Raw genomic sequence first — 25273 nt, 5'->3', positions numbered from 1 at the left:
AAAGATGTTTTGTTTGATCTAGAAGAATTTATCAACTTTTACCCTTGGTAAATAACACAAACCCCAAACAAAATACTTTCAATGGGCAACAGCAAAATAATTTTTAATTCTTCTATCTGAAATACTAATAACTTGGGGAAAGTGGGATGTAGTTCTGCATCTATAATTGCTAATGTGCTCGTTTGGTTTCTATTCCCATACAAGAATGAGTATGAAAATTTTATGACACTGAATCAGCTCCTCCCAAGTAGGAGACCCCCATTTGGGGTCTTTTTTTTTTTTTTTTTTTTTTTTTTAATGAGAGAAGGGACTAAATTTAAAAATAGTTAGACTTCTGTATTTCTCATGTGAATGGTCTGGCTGATCCTCATGAAAAATTATTTCTGTGATTCATGTACATTTTACTATTACTCCTGATTTCCTCTGTAGTTTCCAACTCTCTTTGTGACTTCACACATAAAATAAATAGCATAAATAAAACAGCATGATCAAATCACTGCTTTCTCTGTGTGTGTACAGTTCATTCTATGCTAACACTGGGCTGAGATACAAGATAGTTTTTTCCAAAAGGAAAAGTGCCATCTACTGAATCACCAAAACAAAATTTTGCAGCATCTTGAGAGATTTTCGTGAGAGATGTCCTTTCCAATTACTGATCAGGGCAAGCCTTACACCACTTTTGAGTTTTCATGAGATCACAGCTGGCAATGGTACGGCTGAGTGCCGCATTACTTCACTAAGTATTAATTTAACTTGTTATTTGTTTTTGTTTGTGTACTTTATCCTGGATTAAAAAGTGTTAGTGGAAGATTAGTGAACTGCACTTTGAAGGTCTTAAACTTTTACTTCCAAAAAAACTTTATCTCCCAAGACTTCTGGGGAGACTTCTTGTGCATCTCCTGCATCTCCTTAATGGGTTTGTTGAAGGTACAGATAGAAAGACTTCAAAAAGAACAAACTGATAACACACTGATAAATAACATTTACTTGCAGAGGCAGAAGCAAAAGAAGTGGACCAACTAGTTGATAGCTTTGCTATGGGACACTACCTGTTAGTTAACTGAGACACAGTTTAGCAAGGTATGACATACTTTTTAAAGGCATAAAATTGCTTTCAAGACCAGTAGGACAGTGAACTTCACTCAGAAAAAGTCAGGGTTTTTTTTCAGGGATAAGCAGGAGATACTTGGATGAATACAAAATATCAGCCTCTATATAATCCTGTACAGCTCTTAGAAGAATGTCACTACAAAAGTGGAGGGACTGGTGAAGTGGACATGATTCATGTCTTCAAAAGTTTGCAAATTTTATAACCACAAGATTATGGGTAGGGTCTTGCCATGGCTCAAAACTTACTGATGAGATAGAACAGGAATCAATTTTCACTTCTTAAAGTAAAAATATTTAGCAGCGAGAGGTGACTAAGGCTGTATACAGAGACAATAAAAAGGTAAGCAATTGTATAGGAAAAATATGTCTAATCATGAATCCTCAATTAGGGTAGATAAAATTTAGAGGATCTGTAGAGGTCTGTAGAAAATCTGTCATTAATTTTGTGACAATATTGATAATTTCTACAGAAGCATGGTAGAAACCATTCCTTACCTATTTAAAACATGTTGTGTATAAGTACGTTATACCGTATCCTTAATTTCTGCCAGAAAATAGACTTTTTTCTCTAATTATATAGGGGATATGTACTGGCTTCTGCATGGATAATTTCACTGATAGCTTTTCATAAATGTTTTCTTTTTTTTCTGTTTGTACAATGCCTTTGAGGAATAGTATTCAAACATATTAATTAAAACTTACTAAACAACTTGTGGGCTGCTTTCTTTCTAATTAGTGGTGACTGCAGTTTAAAAATTCAGACTGTATTACTTAGCTAGCTTCAAAAATCATATGATGTTATTGCTCATACAGAAACAATTAAGCAAAAATAACCAGCAGGAATGCTTTTAAAAGTCAGTGTTGGAAGAGCTTTTGCTTTGGTGAGATGAAAAAAATCTACCCTGAGACTTGAGGAAAGTCAAGAGGAAAGACACGGACTCTTCTTGATGATGGCCTCCTTGACATTGTTTAAAATGTCTGTAAAACACTTGACAAAAAAAAGAAAATTCCAGTATATGCCCACTAACAAATTATTTCAGCCAAGCACTGCATATTTTATAGTGGTAAAAAGTGGGAAGATAATTATACCTAACCCAAGACAGCAAGAGGTGCTGTCAGCCTCTGTCTAGTCGTATCCCAGTCCCACTCCCTTCCCAGAGATCACTAGTTGAGATTTTTACTATGTGCAGACACACTGCTCTGGGCAAGGTTTCTGCTTTTCCCCTCCTGCTTTAGCTAGGTTAAAACATCTCAGGCTGCCAAAACTCTCAGAAGCATTTAGAGCATCGAATTCAGTTGCAACGATGCAGCGTGATCCTCGAAGCAGGCTTGGCTGCATGCCCTCTTCTTGCTGTTCATAGCTAGTAGGAGGTAGAAACATCTAAAACAATGCCACCTTTTTGCAGTAAGATGAAAAACCACCAGAGGTGAGTGATATCTAGCAATCTCTTCCTTTTGCCCTACGTATCAATCTCTAAATAACCCTAGGGAAAGCATGTATTCAGGAGCAGCACTGGCCTCCACTTCAGAGAAAGAGCTAGCTAGCATATTCATAAAAGCTCTACTGACTCATGCACATTTTTATTTCTGTCTGATGAGATGCACAACATTCAGTTCCTGACTAAAAGGGGTAAAAGGGAGTCTACTGATCACTGTGTGTTTGCACGGCACTACACAGAAGTGGGTAAAGACATGCAAGTGCTTTTATCAGTTCGGTGGCATTTACAAAACATCGTCCTTCCTATAGGCTCCTTACAGCAGCGAAGTCCAAAATGAGCGTGCCAGGATGCTTAGAGTGCAGAGGCGTACCAATGTCACCTCCCAGTTATGACTTTTTTTGACCAGAAACAAGCACCATTGTTGTCTGCTTCGACGGGAATTTTGAAATGAGCCAGCCACTAAACCGGTTTCCTTTTTCGGGGGCTGTTTTGGCGGGTAAACGTTTTCCTTCGGCAGAGCTGGTGCCACCAGCCGCCGTGCCCCGGGATCACGGGGAGGCTCCAGGGCCACACGCCGCCGTGCGCTCGGCCCCGCGGGCTGCCGAGTAGGGACGAAGGGGGGGAAGCGCCCCTTCCGGAGGAGCCGCCCTGCCTCCCCCGCCCCCCGGGAGCGCAGGCGGGGGCGATGCCGCGGGCGGCGGGCGCTCCTCCCCCGGCCCGTCTTCCCGGCCGGAGCCGAAGCGGTAGCCGGAGCGGGCGGTGGCGCGGGCGGGGCGAGGCGCAGGCGCGACGCACGGCGGGCTGCAGCCGGGTCCCCGCGCCGCTCCCGGGAGCCGATGGCAGCTGCACAGCGCGGCCGCCCGGCGGAGCGCGGCGCGGCTCAGCGCCCCCAGCGCGGGATGCGCGGGCGGGCAGGCGGCGGCGGCGGCAGCGGCTGCGGCAGCACCGGGAGCAGGAGGGAGGGGGCCGGGCGGCCGGCAGCCGCCGCGCTCGCCTGACCTGCGTGCCCCCTGGCCGCGCCGGGCTGCCCCGAAGGATGTCCGCCCAGTCCAAGGGGACCGCATCCTCCTCCTCGTCGCCGTCCGAGGGGCCGCCGGCAGCCTCCAAAGCCAAGGTGAAGGAGCAGATCAAGATCATCGTGGAGGACTTGGAATTAGTCCTCGGGGATCTGAAAGACGTGGCTAAGGAACTTAAGGAGGTGAGAAACGGAGGGCTGCGTGGGCGGATCCTCCGTCTGCCCCGTGGTGGTCGAAAAGCACTCGCCCGTGGGCCCTGCACCCCCCCGGGGCTCCACTGCCGCTCTCGGGCTCCTTTGGCCACTTCCCGGCGGGTCGAGCAACTGGTGTCCAGGCTAGGCGCCGGGCAGTCCCTGGCCGTGCGGACGGCCATGCCTCACTGCGGTGCCCGGCGACTGAGAACGGGACGGGGCGGCATGGCTGGAGCCCCGTGTCCCGAGTGCAACGCTCCTCCGAGTCCGGTCGTGCTGCCCCGGCTGCGAGGCGGCTCTTCCCGGGGGTGCCTCTCCTGCGGGGTCTCCGCCGCGTGAGGAGGGCATTTAACGGAGCGGCGGGATCCGCAGCCTTGGCTGATTCCGGGCCGGCATCCCGGCGGTGGGAGAGGCGTCAGGAGCGGCTCCACTCCAGCTCCAGCGTGTTTAACTTTTCGGCTGCACGGTACAGCCGCATATTCACAGGCAGCAACCCGGCTCGCATCTCCCAGCCGGTGAGGGCTGGGGGGTGTCCCGGAACCCCCCTCATCCACCGCCCTAGTTGAAGGGTTCCTGCCCGGCTTGGCAGCATCGGCACGGCAAAGTCTCTTCCGCCTCTGCAGGCTGGTTCACCGGGCGCTGAGCGCCCTGTTTATCTTGCCTATCTGTCAAGATTGCCTTTGCAATCTTCCTTTTGCCGGTGGCCAGTGTCATCTCCCCTGGGTTAATCTACAGGCAGAGTGCGATTACCGCGGGCATGTTCATAAACAGGGAAATGCTTTATCTGAAGGACAATAATTTGGCTGTCCTTTTGGAGATTTCCATGTTATCTTTATTTTGCTACACAACTGGTCGACAGATGGTTGGATTATGCTCCTAAATTCAAGTCCAGAATCTCTGTGCATTGCTTTATAATCCTGTATTTGACATTTATAACAGTCTGTGTTTTTTTTTGCTATCAAATATTAGTTTTCTATTTTAACAACATTGTCAACAAGTTTCATTCAACAGACTTTTGCCAGTTGAAGCAATCTGAAATTCACTCAGTCCTTCGAATGATGTTGAAAGATATATAAACACACAGCTCACTAATCACAGCTGTTAGACTTCTTTGTCACTCACAATTCCAGATTTCTCCTTTTTTGAAAATGTATCTATAATTTTCTTTTCCTTAACATGCTACTCTTCATGCTTTGTAATTTTTCAAGGTATTTTGAGGTGGAAATAAACAGTTTGTAGGACAGTTTTTTCAGTGTTTTAAAAATTGATAGAGTGAACTGGCTTCTGTTGCTGCAGAAGCACATTTTCAGGACCTGGAGAGGATGTACTGTGATCTGTCCCATGAATGTAAATCATTCTCTGCACATAATCAGTCCTAGCTTTCCTCTAGTGAGCAAACAAGATCAGTGTAGGTTGAGGTCCTGTGTCATCACTGACTGTGGCATGTTTTATCTATGCAAACTAGTCTGTTCTGGTTGACTGCATCTGCGAAAGAGAACTGGATTTACCTCTGCTTGATGGGGAAATGACTTGTGTGGAACTCTTTTCCCACTATGTGCTTCTAGGAGGGTGGAAGGATTGCCAAGAGCATCTGTTTTGAGAAAATAACTACCTTTTTATAAAAATACTTTTAAATCTTTTTAATAACCACACGCGAACTTTTGAGTAATGCTCTTCTCTGTCTTCAAAGATAACTGCAATACTCTTGACAAAAAAAAAGGTTGCATATGCGATTATTTACTTGTTTGCAATATTATAATTATGTGTTAAGTACACTTTGTATGACATTTAGTTTGAAAAGTCTGCAGAAGTTTGGCATCTGAGTAGCTGTAATTGTCTGCCTTTTGTAGTATGGACTAAATCTGTACAAGATCTCTTGATGCATCTGCAATGTAAACTGATGGTATTATAAGCTAAGAATCAGTCCCTTTCATAAGTTGTTTGTAGGTGTTAGAAAGCATTGGCAGATCTCTCGTGAAAGCATATAGGAAGTTAGTCTATGGCCAGTTTTGGTGTATTACACACAGAAGTATACCTGTGCTTTATTTGTGGTTCCTTACTGTAGGACGAGGCAAAGTGATAAACTAGAGAAGCCACAGTTGCAACAGTTTACACAGTCCTAAAATTACATTGGGCCCTTTGAAGGCAACTGCAAGGCTGATGTGGCCTCCGATGAAAATGAGTTTGACACCCCTGAACTAGAGAATGTAAGTTTGCACTTTCCATTTTCACTACAAATTGTGTTCTTCTGGAGATGTTTTGGCTACCCTTTTTATTCACTGGGTGTTTGCTGCAGTCCAGCTGTTTTGCTACAACCTTTTCTGTTGTTCATTTTTTTTTTTTTTAATCAGGAATATAGTGCTCTGAAAACAGCCTTTCATCATCTTTAATACTCTTATGTCAAAAAAGACTTCAATTCTGCTACAGTTGTAGGGCATGAAGGCTTTTTTGTGCAGTGACAATAATATTTAGTTGTATTATTGAAACTATGACATTTTAGAACACTTTTTTTTTCTCCTTATGTGTACCTGTTCATTACCCTTAAATATAAATTATTTACTTATTTATTAAATTATACTTAATGTAGTGCTAGGTATTCAGATAGACTAGATGTCTTCTCATAGCATCTTTTGTAAGATTTTGTGTTCAAAGTACTGTCAAATTGAAAAATAGTTTCATTGCTTCAAAGTGAACTGTTCTATAACAGTAAGGATTATGGCTGTACAAGATTTGTATATCTTGATGCATTTAGCTTGTTATAGTTTACTTACATTAATGTATTTGCATCTGCCCTCTATTCCAAAGCTTTTTTGTAACGGATGCTTTAACATTTTTTGTATTTAAGAGTGGGGAAGGGAGGAGTGAAGAGAAGATGGGGTGTTAAATCTAGATGCACAAACCGTGAAGCTTATACATTTTCTGTAAAAACACATCACTAGATCATGCGGATTAAAACAAGTACATGTTAAGAATTATTGTGGCTCAGAAGTGGAACATCTGTCTATTTTTTTCCCTTATTTGTTGGTCTGGGGTGCCAGGGTAAGGTAACCCTGAACGACTAAGGATGTAGAAGGGGGGTGACTGGGAGATGACTTAGGATGGAGTGGTGCTAAGTCCAGAGAACGAGCTCATGTATGGCTAGGCCTCTATAGGGTGCACTTAATTTAGGAGAGATTTGGCCTCTTTTGTCTTCTTGCTAAAAAGAAACACCAGCTGGGTGTGTACCAACAGTGGGATGTGTTTTTGTACTGGAAGAAGTTAAAGGATTTAAAATTAAGTGAATTTCTTTTATTTGATGAATATTCCAAAGAAAAATCAAAGAGATGCCAGAGGATTGAGTAACACTGACTGTTCCTTTAGTCCAGTCTATTTCAAAATTAAATTGGTAAGGCAGCTTTAACTTTGTAGCTCCTGCAGAGGACTGGTTAAAAGACCTTTTTCTCTGGATTTTGACTAGAAAGATGGTTATTATAAAGTCTTGCTTCGCAGATGATATTTTTCTGTCTGGTACCTAAATAGTGAGGTGATGAGCACTACTGGAAACCAGAAGATGTGTGCTAATTAAACTATTTTGAAAGTAAAATGCATGATATAGCCCTAATTCTCTGACGACTTCAGAGGGCATTATAGGGGTTTGCATGCACACCTGTGGACAGCAGGGCATGGAGATCTGTGTAATCTTAATACTGATACTAATTTTTAAGACTTCCCTGCTTTCACATTTTATGATAATGTCGCACATTTCTGTAGCCTTGCACTTGTTTACATTAACTAAATCATTTAATAAATACTTTTTGTAGTAATAAAAATTCATCATGTAGAACAAATTCCTGGAAGTTATGTGTGAAACATTTGCATAGCTTTTAATTGGCTAAATACACTTCAGCCTTTTATCGAAAGGAAGCAGCTGTGTAACTATTGCCAATGTTTAGAATTATCCAAAATGGAGGTGCAGGAGAAACAGAAGCCCTTATAGGCATTGCACATGCCTCAGTAAATTTCCAGTCTTTCGTAGTCTACTACCTTGTCTACTTTAAATACTCCAAAAATCTCTTGCTGACAGGAGTGTATAATCCTCTCTAATCCAATCGATGTGTTTATTTTCCATAAGGATGTAATCTATAGAATTTGGGCATGGCTTAAATAATGTTTTCTAAGTGATGATGGAACTAGCAGATGCCAACCCCACTCCCCTCAAACACCATGACAAAGTTTGTTATGGGGTAGACAACCTGATTACATAACCAGGCCAGTCATAATTCTTCTAAGTGGAGGGTGGCCATGTATTCTAGGGTCTTAAGTTCTAGCTCAGGCCTTCAGGAGCATATTATGATTTCAGAACCGATGTTTTCCATTCTGTTTTTGGTTTTGTGTTCAGCTAACAATCCAGATGGCAGCAAGGCACTTCAGGTTCCTGGTGGTTTATCCAGAAACTAGGAAGCTGCAGGTCTCATCCACCAAGAGGATTAGAACAAGGACAATCAATTGTGTGTCAGTATCTCTGATGTACAGGCAGCAAAACAAACACCAATACAAAAAATGTTTTGGGTTTCTATTGCTGCACGAAGGTGAGGAGAGGGAGGTATTACAGCATAGGTGTAGAATATACTGTATGCAAACCTAAGGGTAGGTAGAACAATAGAAAAACATTTTAATCTTTTCCTTTGTCTCCTGCTGATCCCCCTCCTCTGGGTTCTCTCCAGATGTCAAGGGCCTGCCACTCCTTTTGCTAGGCAGTGCCAGTTGAAGAAAGAGATTTTTGAGCATACCAGTTCTTGCTGTTGGAAATCAGTTTCTTGTGTGTGGATTCTGAATGCTGGCCTGCTTAACAGTTTTGCTCTCTGAGTCTTTGGTGGATATGCTTTCTGTATATGCAGATCTGGTCAGTGAGATGTGAGAGGGATTGAAGCTTTCTCGTGATTTTTATTGCTGTAGCTGGGGTTATGGTCTAGTTCAGGCACTGGGAGCAAGGTGTTTTAGGACTAATGGCGTTGCCTGTTCCGAAACTTGCTAATCTCTCCAGCAGCAGTCTTTTTTTCTGATTTCTTATTGCAGTCCTTAGTGACAAATGCAATAATGAACTGTACCTGGATGTTTATTTTAAGTGCAGAATATGATTCATTATGTAAGAGAAGCACTGCATAGCAACTTTATTGTGATCTGCCCAGGGGTCCAAACAGGGCCATAAATAGTCATTGCAGGTAACTGGATCATAATTTTGCTATCCTTTTATTTCTTATGATCTATGAAGCATTTATACAGTTATACACAACAAAAAAGTGCAAATGTAATAAGATAAAATTCTTATGCTTGTAGTATCAATAAAGCTAATAGAGCTCAAAGGTAAATGTGAACCTTAAAAAACCCCATGTGTTAAGGTTGTCAGCAACATTTTAAATGCTGATACAAGGTAAGGTTGCTCCACTTCTGATTTGTAACCAAAGCTACCAAGAGTTATTATTTGTGTAGTGTAACACAATGAAAAGAGTTAACTGGTGTACATATAGAACATCTCTTATTAATACAAAGAGGCCTGACAGAGAGAAGCACACTGTCCATTTATGCTAACTAGTTTGTTTTTATAAACACTCATGTCAGCTACTTCATTCCTTTTATGCAATACTAAGCTTGTGATAGTAATGTGCATTGTGCAACCATGAGCTAAATAGAGCATATATAAATTCAGTTTTCAAATAAAAACAGTACCACAGTGAAAATATATATCTTTGTGCTGAAATTTGAACTTCAGACAGTCTGTGCACTACTGACCATGATACAGAAAACAAAAATCGTGAGGCATGAACTTCAGTCTGTTGCAGTCAGATTTTTCCATTGACTTCAGTAAGAACAAAAGTAAGTTTAAGAGTGACAAAAGTTAGTTTTTTTCTGCTTCATTTTTATTAAAACTTCAAAATTCAGAGAAAGCAGTTGCTGCCATGTGTATGTATGAATGTGTCATACAAAAACAATTACTTAGTTGAGCACCATCATTGAAGTTTTGAGGTATTTACCAGTATCCTCTGGAAACAAAACAATGTGTCTATTCCCATAACTCACACTGGATGAAGTTCTGGAATAGCCTTCCCACTTCCCATAAGAAACTTCGAGCCAAGTTACTACTCACAGTCCATTTATACACAACTAATTAGTACTCCTCTTGTGGGAGGTGTACAAATGTTGTTCCTGGGTTTCCAGGGTATTTTTCCATAGTGCCTATTTCACAATACTTCGATGAAGAGCATCACTGTGCTCTTCTAGTTTTCATTTCTGCAAAATGTTGATGTCTCATAGTCTTCTCTGTATATTATGCCTGGTCTGTGGAGGGCAGGTGAACTGAATGGTCTGACCTTACAGGTAGTTCATCTATATCTTGTTCAGGTCTCCCCATTTTTTTTTTTTCAGTAGAGGTTATTGCTTTGAGGCAGGCAGAGCAAAGAGGTCTGTTTTGCATACAGACTGCTGTCCGTGGTATATAACCTGTGCCTGACTGGTTTACACTTGCTTAGTTACCTATACGTAGATAGGGCTTTGTCTTATTCTGCCAGTAGCTGAGCTTTTTGTTTTGGTTTGGCATTTTGGCCCTTTTATTTTTTTTTTGATAGATGCAGTAAATAGCAGCTAATGTACATTGTTTTCTCAAGGTAGATGTCTTGAGGCAGAATTTCACTGAAATTTCAATTTCATTTTATCTGTTTTACTAAATCTTTACTGTATTAGCGATATATGTGTGATGAGGGCTGCAGCCTATACATGCCTTCTCTCACAGCTCATGCCCAGCTGTGTACATCATTGACTCTGGTCATTCTTGCTGCAGCTAGCTGCAGTGCTTCAAAATGCCCTTTCTTATTGTGCTCAGGGGAAGAAGAAAAGCAGTGCCTGCTTTCACTGTGGAAGGGCTGAGAAAATCCTCCAGCAGGTCTCTCAGTGCCTCTTCCCTGTGTCAGGCCGTGTGTGTGCTGAATGACTGCGGTGGGAGGGCTTGGTGGCTGAGCCGCTGGCATTCTGCTAGGGTTTAAAATTATTGTATTACAGCTGATGAGAGCAGTGAGGAGCAATTGCCTCCAAACAGGAGCAGTGCCGTCAGTTGTTGCTTTTGCGAAGATTATAGTATGTTCATATGTCTTTAAAGGTTAACAAACTCATCCATTGTTTCATGCAGCATGTGCCACATCGCATTATGAAGACTGGGAGCACTGATGTTGAATCATTTCCAGATTTCATTGTAGATTATTTGTCAGTAATCTCAAAAATCCTGCAATTGTAAAACACCTCTCAGTTTTTTCTACTTGATTATTTTTTTCTTTGTGATAAATCTGCAGTAATTATTTCAGTCTTTCACCCATGATGATATTATGTTCTTCTCCTTATTGCAGTCTGTTTACAGTTCTTTCAGTGAACAGCTTCAAGGTAGAAGCAGGGTAAGACATCCTTACTTGCACTGTAATAATTTGTGTTGTAAGAGAAGAAGATAATTAAAACTTTCTGAAAATAATGTGAGAAGTTTATTATTTGTTTAATGTGAGACCATCTGCATGGGGCTCCAGGATGTTGATGTGGAACCAAAAACTATATTTGGCTTTTCATTCAACTGCAGAAATTGAGATAAGTGCTTAAAGTATTCAAAATTTTGCTATCTAATAACATTTTATACTTTACTGGAAATGGCACTGTGTTAAAGCAGGCAGCTTATGTGGCCTGAAAGATGCAGATTTTAAAAACAAACAAAGCGAAAACAATAACAAATGAGCTGTTTGGGCTTGCTTCTCTATTATAATTTATTGGTTTATACCCATGTAACCATATCCTTTCTGTATAAAATCAGCAAGAAAATGTGAAAAATCCAGGTCAGTCTGTTTTTTCTTTACTGTAGTGTAACAAAAAACAAGTAGAATTCTTTCTTTGCCTGCTTTATCATTGATTTTTTTAAATTTATTTTTTATTATGCCTTCTGCTTTTTCTTGCCTTTTTGTTAGAAGTGGGCAAAAATAACACTTTCGTAGTGCTAGTTCTCTGAATTCTTGTAGGGGCACATGCTAGTGAGAGAGCAATTGTCCAGCTGAATGAACTACTGAAAGTTCCGTAGTTATTGGACAAACACTTGGAACAAATATATTTATTTTAAAATATAGGATCACAGACTGTTTGAGATTGGAAAGGACCCTTGGAAATTGTCCAATCTATTCAAGAGTCAACTAGAGTAGGTCGCTTAGGATCTTGTTCTTGAATATCATCAAGGATGGTGACACTACAACCTTTTTGGACTACCTATTCCAGTGTTGAATCACCCTTACAGTAAAAATGTTTTGTCTTGTGTTTAAGTAGAATTGCCTGTATTTCAATTTGTTGTCTGTTATCCTCTCATTTAATACCACTGAGAAGAGTCTGACTGTGTCTACTTAACTCCTTCCCATCAAGTATTTTTACACACTGGGCTAAGATTCCCCTGAGCCATCTCTTCTCCAGGCTCAACAGTCCCTGTTCTCTCAGCTGCTCCTTATATAACAGATACTCTAAACCTTTAGTCATCTTCCCAACCTTTTGCTGGACTAGCTCTAGTATATTCATATCTGTTTTATATTGGGGAGCCCGGAACTGCACACAATACTGCAGACATGGAATCAAAAAATCAGGTATATATTCAGTAATGATACAAACATTAGCATCCCTCAACAAATATTTATCTGAAAATTTTAAATTGGCTGAAAAACATATTTTTTACTTTTTCACTCAAGTTGCAGTGATAAATGGTTATGGACTTCTCACTGCCTGTGATACTGAATCTGGATTTTACTTACCTTCAAACAGAAGAATAAATAACAGATTTGCGGTATAACTCCCTATGTGAATATAGCAGATGCATACATGAGGGGTTTGAAGCTGGCGTTTGTAAGTGTGTGCAGCCACTGGGAATGGAGGGCTGCAGCTTCTTCTGCTTTTACAGGAATGCCACTCCTCTGTAACATCCCTCTCTGAAACTATGATATATCCTTTTCCCCACCTCCAAATGAAATTGTCCAGGCAAACCCAGTGTAATTACTCCAATTAACTTTGTGAATCATTCAGATTAATTTTGTCTCTCTGCCCCAGCCTCTGCAGATGTCAATTTTCACTTTGATTTCTCATCTTCTGTTGCATCATACTAATCCTTCCATTCTATGAGGCTTTTTGTTTTGGTTTCCTAGCCCTTTTCCTCTTTTCCCTCTTAATAGTTTCTGGTGCTTCTGCCACTTTATCTTCCTCACTGTTAGCAGCTATCAAAATGACATCTCGGTTGTTAAACATGAGAGTGCTTGTCTCTCCATTCTTGAATGTTGACTCAGGAAAGTCAACATCAAAGTTTTAAGATTGGTCTTGAGAATTTCAGGTGACTCTGACATTCATCTTATTAACACAATTTTTCTCCTCCTGCATCTTTTGCATGCTAATAGGAGATTCTCCTGTGGAGGATCTAGAAGCATTGTTAGTATCTTTTACTAGCTCAAATTCCAGTCTGGTATAGCAACTGAAAGCTGTGTTGTTTGGATTGGAAAGTTATCTGGACTGTTATTACAAGCAAAAGCTTTTTGTTTAAAATCAATGATAGTTTAAGTTAACATTGTTTTCCAGCTTTCCTGTTCAGCATCCAAAATATTTAAAATTCACTCCATCTTTTCTCAGAATGCTACTGTGCTATCTTTTAAAGAAATAATTTTCAGTTACCAGCTAGATTGTACTTTATTCTCTAGGTGTTTTTACTGATGATTGCAGAGACCATTTGAATGGGCTAAGTTTATGACAGCTGATGGTCTCTGCTAGTGCTGCTGAGTTTTATCTGTGGTAAGTGGAGTGGTACAGTCTAGACATACTTGACTTACATTGCTTATAGGTAATTTTATGGGACAGTTTTAAGGTTCAGTAAAGCTGTGGCATTCAGATAAACAAATATCTTGTGTATGGACAAAGTGTCTGGTAGTTTGTGTAATTTATTAAGACTAGGAAACTATACAAGCATATGTACCTCTGCTGAAGTAATAACTTTTGTTTCTTGAAGTCAAAGTACAGATGGCATGGTGAACCTGTAAGCCTTATAGAAAACTGGCGTTTGACCAAAGTGGGAGGTTTATGTTGAGGCAAGAGAATGAGGAGGTTGTGATTGTTAGTTTTTGTTCTTACCTGGTGATAACTGATTTGTGTGTGCTTGTTTTTCAGATGGTGGCTTTTTGATTCTGCCTATTAAAAAAATTTCATAGAATTTGAATGGTTGGATTGCGAGAACTTTAAATCACGTGCAAACTCTTAATTATTTTCATCAGCTGTCTTAAACCTTGGCAAGCAGAGCCTTTGCTGATGCAATACATTGTAACCATCAGGGTATTTGACTAAGCTGAGGCTTTAAATTAACTTGATGGAAAATGTAGTGTATTACAAACATGTATGAGACAATATAGCTGCGCAAAAAGAACCTCAAGCCCCAAGGCAATGTATTGCTATGCATAGTAATCTTTAAAGTAGGGAAGGATGGATGAATTGGACAACAAAAAGTCAGAGTACTTCAGGTGCTGAGGATGCCGAACTAGAAAAACGATCTACTGCAGAGGAGTGAGAACTTTTATTTAGTACAGACTTTACATAATCTGTTTCTTTCTTCAAATTATAACAGCAAGAACAAGACAGAAAAAAACCCCAATACATTGAAAATATTCAGATTTGTCTTTGAGGTAGGTCTGAAGTATATAGTGAAAATGAAGACACTACAATGCAATTAGAACAGTGGCTTGGATGACTTTTTCCCCCATATTTCTAAGGTAGCGTACAGTGAATTAACTTAATTTGACTATGATAGAGCTGTGCCATCTTGTATTAACTGGCCTGTTGTCTTCAAGTGGTTCTAGTCATTCTGGAGATTTGATATATACGTGTGTGTGTTTGTTTGTGTGTGTGAAGTTGTTGTCTGATTCAAGTGATTCATGTTCTTCATTTCACATAAATTAGGAACCCAGTACTTCTATAGACAGTAATGTATATGAATTGCAATAATGAATTTCCAATTCTTTTATCTAAGGCTTAAGTTCATTGGATGTCCATGAATTATAGTCTAAGACTGATTAAAGCTAGACATAGGTGGTAATTTTATATTTAATGTTAAGTAATTGATGGAAATGTCTTTTAAAAGTATCTAAAAATGTCTTCTAAAATCTTAAGACTCATTAAAAAGTCTTTTAAAATCTTCTGTTCACTAGTGAATCTTTTCTGATTGTTTGTTGCAAGATTTTAAGTATTACAGATAGAAAACCTTACTGTATCTTAATGAATGACTACTGTATACTATTTCTAGGAGATGAACACTTGACTAGCATAATGAATATCTATTTCAAGTTTCTTGGAAATTAAAAAAAAAATCAGCTCTGTCAAAGTCAAAGTTTATTTAGTGTACACCAGCTTAGAAATGAGGGCCACTTTTGTAATACTTTCAACAGAATATTAAATCTACCTAGTCAGTTTTTTTCTCTGTATTTTGGTAGTCTGCCACAAATTTACATCTCGCTTAGAATATAAATTATTTCTGAGATCGAATGTTTCACAGATGTTAGTCAGTCAAGGACAAAAAATAAAATACTAAAAGAAAAAAAAAAATAACTGTATGAATTATTTCTTTGGGAAAAACATAAACAACCTTGACTCAGTGCTTTGTGTTATGGAGTCAGGTGTAGGTAATAATAACCTATTATGAAAATAATGATCTATATTTCTGTGGATCTTGTGGGTCATTTGCTAAATGTGAAGCATGCTTCTGTTCAGTTTTAACCAGTTCTGACAGTGACATCTCATGATATGTCCTGGTATTACGTGACAGCTTTTCAAGAGATTTTTGTTTCTTTTATAGCTATCTTTTGAAAGAGTGGCAAGGCCCAGAGAGAATTTGAAACATTATTGAGCCTTAGTTTTCTAGAAATCAAGTTATTGCTTTAATAACTGCATGTTTTCTACAGGCAGAGTACTTTTCCCATGTTCATCTATTATTTCTCAGCTTAATTTATTAATCAAGAACGAGGCATCATTGTTATCACTGTGAGTTACAGATATGATATGTCTTCCTACTGTGCATCATTTCTTGTATTATACATAATGAAACAAAGTTGTCTGTTACATAAATGCTAATATACTGCAAATGAATCTTGATCAAGTGGATTTTATGATAATTAGATGTCTATTTTGAACAGATTGAACTGTTTCCTTGCTTTTTGTACAGTAACTATAGGTTTGCAACATTTAAGTACAATTTTTTGTTGAAGAACTTTGTGTTAGACTTCGGGAGCCTGTATGACTAGAGGACAAGACATCAGCATCTTGCTTTCTTCTAACATAGAGCTGTAGCAAGTATATGTAGCTTTAAGGTTTTCTTCCAAGGAAAGAGATGTTCTTGGGGTCTTCACATGCTTCCTACTGCAGGCTGCCATATAATACAGGCATAGGAAACAGTACAATGTTTTTGTGAATGGAAACTGTTTAAGCAAAAAAACCCCGAGAGGCAAACAGTGACAATAAATTTTGTTAACATTTTAGTAGTAGTATGGATTAGGAAGAGGTTTATCACAACGTCTTTTTCCCCTAGCAGTATCCTTATCTTTGTTTTCCTTCTGCTTCTGATTTTTGTACGGCATTTATTTGAGATGTAAAATATATGTGTGATAAATTAACACACAGAGAGCACTGTGTTGTTGTGGCTGGAGTACCTGCAGAACTTACCTCCTGTGACGTATATACATGCCTTACATAATATTCTCTGTTCATGCATGAATGTCCCCTAGTGGAAGTAGTTGCAGATAATACACAAGGCATCATCCTTTTTTAAGGAACCACAGCCTGTTTCTAGCTCTGTAGAAAGAGATTTCTCAGAAGGAATGATTTTCTTTAAGTCCATAAAAGGGGAACAAATCACCTTAGTGTTTTCTGAACCATGTCTGTGGAATAATGAAACTATAAAAGCTCTATAGAGACTCACAGGCTAAGTAGAAGTATTTGCAGGATGATATAATGGTGTGGTCCTCTATCATTGCAGTGTGTACATTCTCAGGAAAGAAATCTTGAAAGTTAGTAGTCCGCTTTCTTAAATGAGAAGGCAAAGGTGTTAACTTCAGCCAGAATTTAACAATTTCCTTTTTAGAAAGGTTCTGTGTTTTTATTTTCCAAAGAATACACTGTGGATAAATGTTGACACAGTGTTGTCATCTTGATTTGCAGTCTGCTCTTGGGCCTCTGCTGCTCATCCTTGCCTTGTCTAACAAGACTGGTAATTTTCACTGCAGATGTGAAGAAAATCATAACTATCAAAAGTAGGAATAAAAATTATTTGTGATTTTTTTTTTGTTAAATTCTTGGTAAAAACTGAGATGTCACAGGTTCTGGAACTGTTGACATAGAATGAAGAAACTGGAGAAAATGCAGGAGGAAAGAAAGGAAGAAAGAGGAGGGATGCTGATGGTGAAGTAAGTAGGAAAAAATAGCTTTGCCTGATAGTTTTTCCAGTTAGAAGACAAATGGAAGATGAAACTGAAGTAAAAGACATTCCAGCCATAAAGTTAGTTTATGATATTATCAGAAATGTCGTGACTTTTCTGTGTGGCGGTCTATGTTTTATTTAAGAATACATAACTGGAAAGAGCAAACTGTCTCTGAATCCAGGACCCCCCTGTTGCAGACAGATGACATGGTTTTTCTGAGTTCATCTAACTCCATTTAAAATATAACCAGTTCTTTTGTTCTTTTCTTTGTACTGTTCCCATTGGAATATTATTTTATAATAATTGGTGTAACAACTTGGAATGTTTTTATTTATTTATTTATTTGTTAGCACCCAGGGGTTTTTTTGCTAGTGTTGCCACTCAGCTCAGATAGCTCTTGGATATTTTTTCCTCTGCCTGTACTTCCATGTTGATACGTTAGTAAAGAAAGTCTTGTTCCACTTATTAATTTGATAGACTCTCTCTTCATTTGATGAAACAGAGCACTTTCCTATCTCTATTTTGATTGAATAATCTTCATAGTGCTCTTCAGCATCTGTTTTCAATCACTGTTGGAGACAAGATAATACACTGCATAGAGGTTTAATTTCATCCAGGATAGCCATTTTTACTTAGTTTGATTATGATAGTTTAACCGATTTTATTTGCTGTCTTTATTTCTTTCTCACGGGCATTTCCAAAGTTAAGGGTTTCATTTTGGGCTTATTAGCCTGTAGCTGCCACCCTTGCACTTAGATATAAGTGTAATATAATACTTTTTCTCTATCACCTGGTATCTCATTTGACTGTAAAGATTAGAAGGTCTTGCTACTGGCCCTGGAGATAACTGTATCAGCACTTCTAGAGCAGCACAGCTGAGTTCATCCCACACTGCTCACCTCAGTGCACTGAGTTTCTGGGCTCTGTCTCTGAGGCTTGGGGTTTAATTTCTGTTGTCCATCTTGCAGCTGGATAGGCATAACTGGTATTCAATGTGGGAATAAAAGCCAAGTAATTCAATCAGCACTCTTTAAAGCTAATATAAGTTAGAATTTGAGGGCTACCTTTCTTTAAAGGTGCTGGCAATCATAGTCCTTACTTTTCTTCAGCAAATCTGAAGAATCTTTCACTACTTAATATCAGTTGCAAAGTCTAATTCGGTTTTTAGTTATCACTTTAACAATATAATCTTCTTTACTGTACAGTCTTTATTTTCATGAAATATTTTTGATTAAGTGGCTGATCTACTTCAGAGCAGTAAAAACTTTGCTTTGATCATGCTTGCCCATCTTCATGCTTGAAAGCTTTGTATTTTGTTTTCTTCCCCCTTCCTTTTTCTACTCTAGCAAAGGATAGCTTTTGCTGGAGTATAATTTGGTGTGGGTTTTTGTTTGTTTGTTTGTTTTCCTTTTTTTTTTTTAAATCATGGAAGCCTGCATGACATGACAAGGGGATGTAAATGCCCCCTTCTGAGCTCCTATAAGAAGTCCCAGTCCTGGATTGCAGCTTGTAAGTGAGGAGGATTTATTTAATTTTTTTTTCCTCCTTCCCTGAGTAAACCATGCCACTCTGCTGAGCCAACTTGGTGGAAAGAAGTACAATTTACTTTTGCATAAGGAAAAGTTGGCAGATGTGGATGGGAAAATGACTGTAAATGCAAATCTGATATGATGATAAGGCTGTGATGAGAGATGTGCATGTTCGAGGGCTCTGGGAACAAGTTGTCAAGTTTGAGAGTTTTGAGCAGCATCTGTGTACTGAGGTCTCAGGATCATGTTCATTTCTAAATTTGTGAAGCCCTCTAATGAAAGGTTCATCACTCTCTCATATCGTGACTGACAACTATGTTGGTTCTTTGTGTACCAGTGTTCTTATAATGATCTACATGGTGCCAAATGATGGAGTTGATCTTTTCCCCTTATTTTGGTTTGCTTTTAAAATAGGAGATGCAACTTAAGCTTAGGGTATGTATTCTTAAAATGCTTTCTTTGTTGGTTTTTGATGCAGTTTTCAGTTGCATTCCCATAATTGTTTTATGTGAGACTCTGCCTTACTTAGAGTATTTCATAATGGTTCATGCTTGCGCTGTAAATAGCTGTGTGATACTATGTCGTTACAATTATTTGGTGTGGTAGCCCATGCCTTATACATAGCATGATTTTTTCTAAATGGAGAATTAATTTCCTATTGGGCTTCTCTGTGATAAGCATCATTATGGTTCTCTAAAGTCTCATAAATATTTAATGAATTTATTTTCATAATACATTTATGAGTTGAGGGGGTATTATCTCCAGCACACAGATACCAGACTGGAGGGTGCCAAATGGGAAACAATAAAAACCTCATTTTTCAGTGTATTAAGGACTTCATAGTTCCACTGACTTCAGCTGTAATAGATTTATCTTTGGCAAATCAGAGATGAACATTTCAGGTCAGAAAATAATGAGCACACATCTGCAAGGTAGGTACGATTTTGATGGTAGCGATTTCCTACAGCATCACCAAGGTGTGTGGTAGAGACAGGGGTAGAATCATGGTATTTTTGACACCCATTTATTGATTTAGCTACTGGATCATTTCTCTCCATCCCACCTCCCCCCACCCCCCTTTTTTTTTTAAGTCTCAGTTTCTTTTGTGCCTTCCGACACAGTAGTCCAGGGCTCTTTTACCAAATGAAATTGGTCTAGTCTCAGGCCAACTTGACATTTTCCATTCAGTCAGGGGTGGCTTATGTTGAAAGTATTGTGCAGTCAAAGTTTGGACCATAAAGTATATGTGCTAGGGGCTCCAACTAAAATTGTAGGGGCAATTCTAACCCAGTGCCTCTAATTTTTACCCTAATTTTTAAGCTTTAGACTTTGGTAGAAAGGACACTAAAGGGATGCAAAATTTGCATTTATTTTAAGTGGTCTAGGAAAACCGAATCATATATACTGAAATTGATATCTAAAACCAAATTCCTGACTGAAATGAGGCCACTAAAAATGGCAAGTTCTGAATTGCTTTATGCAACATGTCAAGAGGTAGCTGAAATTAACTAACTGAATTATGAAGAAGTGTAGTAGTATGTCTGTCTGTTAACTGTATTCAGCTGAAGTGCTGTTGAAATCTGTATGCATTAGAGAAGAAAACACCACCAAAAAGCCAACTCTATTTTGGGGAGAGATTTTCAGCTTTGTATTTTTATGGTTCTGTATTCTTAGGATCTCCTTCCCAGAACCTTTTGCAGAAGGATCTTCTAGTGCTTATGTAATGCTCATTGATCACAAAAGCATCAGGTATAAGTAGCTAGCTATTTAGAAGATATTTCAGGATCCGTTGAGTCTAATCAGTCTATGGAAATATTTTTACTTATGATTGATTAAGTGACTGTAAACATTAGTTTAAATGATCTGAATTGCACAGTTATTAAATCAACATTTTTTACTACTGAATGAGGTATTATTTTTTCTCCTACACTCTAAATTTAAAAAAAATCTCATCGTTTAAGTTTCAGTCCTGTTTTATCTCACTACTCAAAGATAATCTGAATTATTTTAATTAAAAAATCAGTCATGCTCTTGAAGAAATGTGCACTCTTTAATCACCTTTAAAGATACTATGACACTCAAAGAGAATCTTTTATCCCCTAATTACGGATGGATGATCTTGGTCACTTTCAAAAGAAAGTATTTTTTACATTATTTTAAATTTTATTTTATTTTTTAAGGGAAAAAAGAGAAAGTGGAATTTACTTTCTCTTCTTTGTAATGTGTGTTGTGGAAACAGACTGGTTACACCTCTTCACTGGAATTTTAATTAAGCAAAGCTATCAAGGAACTACGGTAGATGCTTTCTAAAACTGTAAATTGAAATCCATAAAAAACTAAGCATTTTGCAAAAATGAAATTTATTCCATAGGTGAACTATGTAATACACTCTACTTTGTTTCCACAGCACATTTAACTTTCTTGTACTGTACTTTTTGTGTAGTAAAAGGACATTGAAAATGAAGATATGAATGTTTTGCCATACTCACTCTATCTCTGGTGTTCTTTTATGTCTTTTACTGGATACTATCAGCATTTTATTTCTTACTATAAAGGCAATACAGCTTGTGGCATAATATTCCCTTAGGGAAGACGCTGTTTAGCTACTGCTCCAAAATGTTTTTCATTCCTGAATTATGTTGCAGCATAAACCTGAAGTTGGTGATGTATTTTGTTTCAAATATGTTGAAAGGCTCATCACAACTTGGAGAGACAGGAAAGGGGATTATTTTTTTAAATGTTTTTGTTATATTTGGAGGTGACAAATCGATAGGTTACATGTAGCTAAAATTATGCCCAAGTCAGCAGTTGAAAGTGAAAAAAGTTGATTTTGGTTCTTTTGTTGTTTTTATATAGCTTGTGTGTTTTGAGGTTCGGGCCTTTAAGCAAAATGCAGTTTAGCACAATTTTGATTTGAGTGTACTCCTGTCTGTTCTTTATGCAAACCCATGCACAAGTGCAGTCTGTGGGTTTTTGTGTTTTTTTTTTTTTTAATTTAATGTGGTGTGTTTCAGATCTTCTGGTCATCTCTCCAGATGATCACTGTGGCAGTGTTGAAGGCCTGGCATGTTCATGGCTCATTTGTCAACTGTCTTGCTCAACTGTTGCTGTCCTTCCACTGCATGTGCATCTATTCAGACGCTAGAAAGACCATCTTTACAGTTTCAATACATGAATGAGATTTAGTTTTAAATTCAGTGGGAGCTGGGGATCGTTATTACAACAAACATCTAGAACAAGCCCTGGTTCAGGCTTTAAACTTGGGCTGCACTAAATTATTTTTGAAAACCATTTTAACATCTGAAATGGATTTTATATTTGAAATGAAACCCTGAAGTTAATGATTTTTCCTTTGGTTGACCTAGTTGTAGGTTTTATTACAAGTATAGTGCACCCGGAAATACCTCCTGACAAAGGACTTTGAAAAGGAAATGCTGTATAACATTATAGCCTAAACTCAGCTCCACATCTGTGCACTTTGACTGTATTTCCCTGACCTCACCAGGCTGTTGTAAAACTAACTTCACTGAAGATTGTAAAATGCCTATATATTATGGTAATAGGGGCCATGTAAGTACTTAAGATAGATGGATAGACAGATAGCATTAGTGCACTAGAGGGTTCCTTGAGAACACTAACCAGATTAAGTGCCAGTGTTCTGCTATGTAGCAATGTTAATTGCCAATTTTTGGCAGTTGCACAGGCACTAATTACTTTTTAATAGAACCAATGGAAGGAAATTTTCTACTAAGCTTTTATGGATAATTATTGCAATTTTTTCCTTCCAAGAGCTTGAAAGTTTGCTCTTAAAACATCTATCAGATCTGTCTTCCAGATAAATGCTAGCATTACAGCACATGCAAGATTGCATTCTGTAGCTTTATACCATCCCGATCTGCTTTTTAAATGATACCATTTAGAACCTACTCCCTCACTGAACAAAGAGCTCATACAAATAACACATTAACACATTGCTTTGTCTTGTTCAAATGCATCGTGTTCCTACACGGTGCGTTACATAACAGCCACATCTGTAGGGACTGTCCACTGTACTCAGAGCTTTTGAAATGTAGCCTTAAAACCAGGCTGAATAAATATACTGGAGTGCTAGGATTTAATGCACTAAATTTGCCATTGTCTGTTTCTAAAGGTTTCCAGGATTTACTCTTCCTATGGCTCATTCTCTCATTATGTATTCATGTTGTGCTCAAAATAAAAAGAAGAAATTGCTCTACGAATGGTCTCAGAAAGACAACATCCATGTAAGATGATAAACTTTAAATCATGTTTAAAGATGAATGTGTCATTGCAGTTGGACTGAAAGAGTATTGCCATCATCTTAACATTATCTTTCTGTCAAGGGTTTGTTACAGTTCACTGGGATTTTAATATAACACTCATCTTTCATAATACTTCATAAACCAATATGCTATGACTTCTCTGTGGTAATGAGTTAGGCTGAATACTGAATACTGCAAACCCCACTGTGGCTTCAGTATTCCGCACTGACTACCGGGTAAAATATCAAGTCTTCAGCTATAGGAGATTCCTTGAAGGACAAGACTAACAGATTTAAAAGGGAATGAGTCTTTGTGTTGGTCAAATTCTGGTAGTTTATGAGAAGGTCCTTAAGGTAATAGGTATATGTGAGAACAAGACTGTTTTGGTGGGCTATGGGCAGGTGGAGCCAGTGTGCCACAAACCACCCTCTCTATGCAGATTGATGCAGAATTCATTCAGGTGTTAATGGGTCCTGCATTCACTCATCTTGCATTTGGCTCTAAAATACTCCTCTGGCAATCCTGGTCCTGTTTGAAAGATTACCAGAATTTGGACAAAACTTTTTTTGTTTTTTTTTTTTTTTTCTTGAAATGCTTACTGGAATAATTATCTAACCACTATTAAAAAAAGGAAAAATACATGAGCAAACATTTATAGCTGAAGTATTATTCATAAGGATTTTGTTCTTAGTGTTGTGTTACATGTAATAAGTTCAACCTATACACCTAAAGTTATAAATTACATCATGATATGAAATGATGATTACGGACTAAGAAGCCTGTGTTGTAGTTTAAAAAATAATTTAAACATTGGCAATTGCTAAACCTGTTTGAAGCAATGTTTGCTTAGAGACCCATTAAAAAGATATTTTTAGTGTTTGTATGTGTATAAGGATAATGTGTTTATAATGTAGTATATGCTCTTTCTCTTCTCTAGAGCCATTCAGTTGATTTACATTAATTGCTCCCCCGTGTTGCTTCTTCTCTTTCTTTATGCCTATCATTAAAAAAAAAAATTAAAAAAAAAAAAAAAAATCACTCCTCCCCCTCCCAAAGTCATCTTCCCCTTCCAAGCCATCTCTTTGCACTTTCAACCATCCTTGCAACTTGGTGATGGAATAGTCACAAACCTAGCTTACAATACTTCATGTGACATTCATTCACACATTCCAGCGGGTTTAAAACTGGAGCTCCTTATGGGTTTAATCATGATGAAAAATCTTGTTGTTCTCCTGAAACTTAAATAAATAAAACTGCACGTTACAAGGCTTGTTGCACTTTTTGAATTCTTTTATGGAATGATGATGTTTTAATCAGCTTGAAGCATGTTACTTGTTTTGTAAGTTAGTAATTTATACAGGCACATACAAATGAATAGATGAGAAGGGACAGAAGCAGCACTGGTCGAAGAGGTTTCCAGGGAAAGGAGAATGCTCTTAACAGTTGGAATAGATGGAGAGTGGCAGAAACATTATCGCTGTGAAGTTACCCTCAGCATTGGCTGTAACTGAGTTTAGTGGTTCCCTCATCTCCTAGTGGAAGAAACTATTACAGATGGTTCAAACACATGGTGTGAGTAACCTGTGCAAGACTGTTTGGTAGATGGTTAAGTCTAAAAACTGCCATTTTCCAAGGCTGGATAAACATGAACAAGGCACAGGAAAGAACCAACACCTATCAAAACAGGTAGATCCAAGAAATCCAAGTAACATTGAGGACAAGGAATGAGAGTCCCTCTAAGTCACTCTCTACATCTTATAACAACCCAATCCAGAACTTCCATTAACATCCAGCTGTTGGGCTATATGGCTAGCACCGGTAGCACTAATGGGATTCTCCTCAGCAGCTGTTGGTTTTCATAACTCATAATTCATTAATGGAGTATCACAGAATGCTGATACTTGTAGAAGTTCATTCATCAGAACAAAATCCTGACTATGTGATCATTGTCTGCAGTTGGATGTGGTCCAAGGCACTCCCTTCAGTTGTAGGCTCTCAATTTATGGGCCTTGTTAAATGTTAGAACCAATCTGCTGAACATTATGAGATCTGCTGATGACACTGTTCTGCCACTTCTCCTGCAGTGCGTTTGGGGAGCAGGAGTACACCAAGAAATTTGCTATATACACTTTCTTATTTAAGACTTTAGATGTTCATTTGCCTTTAGTACACAAAGGATTTTGTGATGGGTATTTGGAAAGTAGAGTTCTCTTCTACAGTAAGAAAC

General features: G+C 38.5%; 1 protein-coding gene across 1 annotated transcript in view; it reads left to right on the top strand.

Annotated features, from left to right (window-relative positions):
- Positions 1-3234: 3234 nt before the first annotated feature.
- PRR16 (proline rich 16) overlaps positions 3235-25273 on the top strand; it is a 161713-nt gene continuing 139674 nt past the window's right edge. Inside the window, exon 1 of the mRNA XM_065657342.1 lies at positions 3235-3747. Within this exon, the coding sequence (XP_065513414.1) occupies positions 3235-3747 (513 nt within the window). The remainder of the gene's footprint in view (positions 3748-25273) is intronic.

The sequence above is a fragment of the Caloenas nicobarica genome, chromosome Z (genome assembly GCF_036013445.1).
Source record: "Caloenas nicobarica isolate bCalNic1 chromosome Z, bCalNic1.hap1, whole genome shotgun sequence".
Lineage (NCBI taxonomy): Eukaryota > Metazoa > Chordata > Aves > Columbiformes > Columbidae > Caloenas > Caloenas nicobarica.
This window is presented reverse-complemented; position numbering and strand designations above follow the sequence as displayed.